Consider the following 5,535-nt stretch of genomic DNA (forward strand, 5'->3'; position numbering starts at 1 on the left):
AAAAAAAAAAAAAAAAATTAGCCAGGCATGGTGGTGCGCGCCTGTAATCCCAGCTAATCGGGCGGCTGACACAGGAGAATCACATGAACCCGGGAGTGGAGGTTGCAGGGAGCCAAGATCACACTATTGCACTCCAGCCTAGGCGACAGAGTGAGACTCCATCTTCAAAAAACAAAAAGAAACTTTGATACATATTACTAAATTGTCTTCCTTATCAGTAGTGCTAATTTAGACTTCCACCAATAGGGTTTTCGTAGGACAGGTTTGAAAAGAAAGGCTGGCCGGGCGGGGTGGCGCACACCTGTAATCCCAGCACTTTGGGAGGCCGAGGTGGGCGGATCATGAGGTCAGGAGATCGAGACCATCCTGGCTAACACGGTGAAACCCCATCTCTACTAAAAATACAAAAAAAAAATTATCTGGGCGTGGTGGCGGGCGCCTGTAGTCCCAGCTACTCGGGAGGCTGAGGCAGACTAATGGTGTGAACCCAGGAGGTGGAGCTTACAGTGAGCCAAGATCGCCTCACTGCACACCAGCCTGGGCAACTGAGCGAGACTCCGTCTCAAAAAAAAAAAAAGAAAAGAGAAGAAAGAAATGGCAAGTAAGACATGTGATACTTTTCCTATACCCAAGGTAGACATGACTCAAATTTGCTGACCTCTAATTTCATGAACTAAAAATGGGTTTCATTTTATAAAATAATTCATTTTCTAAGACATTTTTGAAGAGATAATACTAGATAGTTAAGTTCCCACAAAAAGTAATTTAATTTCATAATAGAGAATAATTTTTATGTTAATAGTTTTACAGAATCTCACATTTGAATGAATATGAATTTCATTTCTTCGGGGAATGCCAGGGGAGTGTTATAATACTTTGGAGTTGTGCTTCTTACAGGCAGCACAGCATTCTCAGAAGCAGTCTACTGAGCTCTTCCAGTGCATGTACTTCAAAGACAAAGACCCTGCCACCGAGGAGCGTTGCATATCTGATGGAGTTATTTATTCAATTCGAACAAATGGCGTGCTTGTATTTATACCCAGGTATGTTACATCTAATGCAATGGTGCATAACAAATCATCGGTAAAAGTGTAGAACACAAACTGTACATAGATAGAATTTATTAAGATATTTAAGCAACTAGTTATATGTACATAATGTAACATATGATTCAGTATATAAATGTGAAGATTGGAGGCCAGGGGTGGCTCACGCCTATAATCCCAGCACTTTGGGAGGCCAAGGTGGGCAGATCACCTGAGGTCAGGAGTTCGAGACCAGCCTGGCCAACATGGTGAAACCTCGTCTCTACTAAAAGTACAAAAATTAGCCGGGCGTGGTGACGCGTGCCTGAAATCCCAGCTACCTGGGAGGCTGAGGCAGGAGAATCACTTGAACCCGGGAGGCAGAGGTTGCAGTGAGCCAAGATCGTGCCATTGCACTCCAGCCTGGGTGACAGAGCAAGAATCTGTCTCAAAAAAAATAAAGTGAAGATTGGAATGTGTGTATATATATACACATCTATGTCCATTTTAGGGTCTTTCTTATCTAACAAAATACTTTGTTTCCATCTGCTAAGGTGAAATAAATACTTGGAGGTAAACCACAGGAAAAGTAATTTGTTTTTAATCTAGGAGAAAAACTAGTATTCTAGATAAGCATACAAGATCTGTGTACTAAGAATACATTGTCTCTGGATTTATATTCTGGTCATAATATAGGTTTGGGATTAAAGGTGCTGCTTATCTAAAAAATAAAGATGGTTTAGTCATCTCATCTGGCCCAGATAGCCGTTCTGCATGGAAACCAGGATCCCTTCAACGATTTCAAAACAAAATTACCTCTACTACAACAGATGGGGAATCTGTTACGTTCCATTTGTTTGACCATGTAACTGTAAGTCTGTATTTCTATTAAGTATTATTAATATTTAAAATGTAAGGAACAAATAATGTGATTTAGTAATATGTATTTTCTTCTCTATGCTAGGTAAGAATATCCGTACAGGCCTCACGTTGCCATTCTGATACAATCAGACTTGAAATAATTAGTAACAAACCATACAAGATACCAAATACAGAACTTACTCATCAGAGCTCCCCTTTGCTGAAGAGTGAGTTAGTGAAAGAAGTAACTAAATCTATGGAAGAAGCTCAGCTTGCCCAAGAGGTCAAAGTAAACATCATTCAGGAAGAATATCAAGAATATTGCCAAACAAAGGGAAGGAGCCTATACACACTTCTAGAGGAGATACGGGACCTAGCTCTCCTGGATGTTTCAAACAATTACGGAATATGAAAGGCTCTTACTTCACTAAGAGCTGTCATATGTGAATGTTTTACAGTCTTTTCAAACTTAACATTTAATGTGTGTCACTCAGTGCTCTAGTTGATCAGGACTGGGTAACTATTTCACATATATGTAAAATGTTCTCAGCCGGGCATGGTGGCTCATGTCTGTAGTCCCAGCTACTTGGGAGGTGGAAGCAGGAGAACTGCCTGAACCCAGGAGGAAGCGGTTGCAGTGAACTGAGATCACACCACTGCATTCCAGCCTGGGCAGCAGAGCAAGACTCCATCTCAAAAAAAAGTTCTCTCATTCATTGAAGTTGCATTAAATAAAGTATAATTAGGTCACTATGGAAACTGAGTTTTCAGTAATGAGTGGACAGTAAGTGGTGGCTCTGCAGATTGCTAGCCCGTTTCTAATAGTTTAATAAACCCAAAATTATTGGTTATCTTGTCTCCAATCAGTTCTTTCAAATGTTTTATTTTTCCAGTAATTACATTTGGATCATAGGCCCCTCTGACATCTGTCATTTAATTTTCAGTCACTTTCAGATAATAAGACTTAGTCCTGAGTCCACCTCTCTGCTTAAAACTCCTATTTCATATTTGACTCAGTCCTTCCCTGCTGTCTCCAGTACTAGTTAGGAATAGGACACAGGGCAGGTGGTAAGGTGCAGGTAAAGTTCTGTCACAGGCCTCCCTTCCCACCCTCCCACTTTGATGAGGTGCATTGGCCTTCCCCTTGTTGAAAACTCGTTACTTTGCCAGCAAACACCCCGCTAGAAAAATTAACTCTTGGCCAAGCACGGTGGCTCACACCTATAATCCCAGCACTTTGGGAGGCCAAGATGGGTGGATCACAACATCAGGAGATCGAGACCATCCTGGCCAACATGGTGAAACCCCATCTCTACTAAAAATACAAAATAGCCTTGTTTGGTGGCAGGCGCCTGTAATCCCAGCTACTCGGGAGGCTGAGGCAGAATTGCTTGAGCCCAGGAGGTGGAGGCTGCAGTGAGCCGAGATTGTGCCACTGCACTCCAGCCTGGCTGACAGAGCGAGACTGTCTCAAAACAAACAAACAAATAAACTTCACCCAGACTATTCTGGGCACACTGTCCATGGGTTAACCCTGTTTTGCAAGGAGCAGTAAACAACAGAAACAAAACCTCCAAACTTAGTGAAAACAAGGCATTCAATGACAGACCAGCAGCAGAAACTCCTTATTACCTACTAATCATTTTATGAAGAAACATCTATATAAAACCCAACACTAAAGAGAACAAATAGATTTAACTAAAGTGACAAGCATAATTATAAATAAATACCAGATTACCAGATTTTAAACAATAATCTGTAAAAGTTTTACTACCTAAGGATTTTCACTCCAAGAAGAAAAAATACATAGTAACGCCAAGCTTGCAGGATGATGACTTAACAGATACATTTTCTCTTAATGGAAACTTATCTAGCTTCAGTAATATTTCTCGATGTAGCATCAAGTTGCTGTTGCACATTTTTAAAAGACTGGTCCAGCAGTGTTTCCTCTAATTTTAATTCCTCTTCTTCACTTAAAAGTATTAGCAATAGCATCATTACATGGATTGTCTAGAATGTCTTTGTTTAATCCATTTGACTCGTCCTTTTGATCTTCATCAGTATTAACCTCTTCAACCATGTGTGCCCTGGCTGTATTCATTAACATATCTGAAAAAAATCATACCATTATTATTCATTGTAAGTACCTGATCCAATCTTACCACAGAAGTACAAACCTCTTCAAAAGCTTAGTTTAGTAAAATGAAATCTATGATCACTTAATGTTAATTATGATCACTTTCTTCTAAATACACTTTTTTTTTTTTTTTTTGAGATGGCATCTCGCTCCGTCACCTTGGCTGGAGTGCAATGGAGCAATCTGGGCTTACTGCAACCTCTGCCGGGTTCAAGCGATTCTCCTGCCTCAGCTTCCCGAGTAGCTGGGATTACAGGTGCCTGCCACCACACCCAGCTAATTTTTGTATTTTTAGTAGAGACAGGGTTTCACTATGTTGGCCAGACTGGTCTTGAACTCCTGACCTCAGGTGATCCGCCTGCCTCAGGCTCCCAAAGTCCTAGGATTATAGGCATGAGCTACCATGCCTGGCCTATAAACCCATTTTTATACAACTAAGATCCATTTTAAATGCAAGAGAGGCCAGGCCCAATCCCAACAATTTGGAAGGCTGAGGTGGGAGGATCACTGGAGCTCAGGAGTTCAGGACCAGCCTGGGCCACATAGTGAGACCCCATGTCAACAAAACAAAACAAAAAAAGAAAAAATTAGCTGGGTATGATGGCAAACTGTGACCGTGCCACTGTACTCCAGCCTGGGTGACAAGGTGAGACCCTGTAACAAAAAAAAAAAAAAAAAGCAAAATGGTTTTGAATGTTATTAAATTCACACTCTTGGATCACAGTCAAATGTAACTGTTCTTATTCAAAATCAAAACTATTATTGGCCGGGCACAGTGGATCATGCCTGTAATCTCGGCACTTTGGGAGGCTGAGGCAGGCAGATCATTCAAGGTCAGGAGTTCAAGACCAGTCTGGCCAATATGATGAAACCCTGCCTCTACAAAAAATACAAAGATTAGCCGGACGTGGTGAAGCACACCTGTAATCCCAGCTACTAGGGAGGCTGAGACAGGAGAATTGCTTGAACCTGGGAGGCAGAAGTTGCAGTGAGCCGAGATCAGCAACTACACTCCAGTCTGGGCAACAGAGCGAGGCCCCATCTAAAAACAAAAATCGTAACTACTAAAAAGAGGTCCAATAAAAACCAAATGCATTTAAGTTTTATGTCAGAGTGATCCATAAGAAACTTTAAAGTACTTATTTCCATTTGGACAAATTTTAAGTTGTGTATGATAAACAGAGGTAAGCTTTAAATACCAATTGCCAGGTATATTTGATATTGACAGCAAGGAAGCCACTGCCATCAAAAAAATGCTATCTTCATATAATGTTTCACATGGTACTAATAAAACATCCATTTATAAAGAAAAAGTAAATTGGCCTGGCGTGGTGGCTCACGCCTGTAATCCCAGCACTTTGGGACGCCGAGGCAGGCGGCGAGGTCAGAGATCGAGACCATCCTGGCTAACACGGTAAAACCCCATCTCCACTAAAAATACAAAAAATTAGCCAGGCATGGTGGCGGGCACCTGTGGTCCTAGCTACTCTGGAGGCTGAGGCAGGAGAATGG

The 5,535-nt window shown here is 41.4% G+C and overlaps 2 protein-coding genes across 2 annotated transcripts in view; one reads left to right on the forward strand and one right to left on the reverse strand.

Moving 5' to 3' along the window:
* The window catches only part of DIS3L (DIS3 like exosome 3'-5' exoribonuclease), a 54,718-nt gene extending 52,265 nt beyond the window's left edge, over nt 1–2,453 (forward strand). The window contains exons 15-17 of the mRNA XM_011968426.1: nt 898–1,043; nt 1,722–1,896; nt 1,990–2,453. Of these exons, the coding sequence (XP_011823816.1) occupies nt 898–1,043; nt 1,722–1,896; nt 1,990–2,298 (630 nt within the window). The 3' untranslated portion in view covers nt 2,299–2,453. The remainder of the gene's footprint in view (nt 1–897; nt 1,044–1,721; nt 1,897–1,989) is intronic.
* Nucleotides 2,454–3,513: 1,060 nt separating this feature from the next.
* Nucleotides 3,514–5,535, reverse strand: part of TIPIN (TIMELESS interacting protein) — a 59,672-nt gene continuing 57,650 nt past the window's right edge. Inside the window, exon 8 of the mRNA XM_011968413.1 lies at nt 3,514–3,995. Within this exon, the coding sequence (XP_011823803.1) occupies nt 3,856–3,995 (140 nt within the window). The 3' untranslated portion in view covers nt 3,514–3,855. The remainder of the gene's footprint in view (nt 3,996–5,535) is intronic.

This window comes from Mandrillus leucophaeus, unplaced genomic scaffold (genome assembly GCF_000951045.1).
Source record: "Mandrillus leucophaeus isolate KB7577 unplaced genomic scaffold, Mleu.le_1.0 Scaffold12, whole genome shotgun sequence".
In the NCBI taxonomy this organism is placed as follows: Eukaryota; Metazoa; Chordata; class Mammalia; order Primates; family Cercopithecidae; genus Mandrillus; species Mandrillus leucophaeus.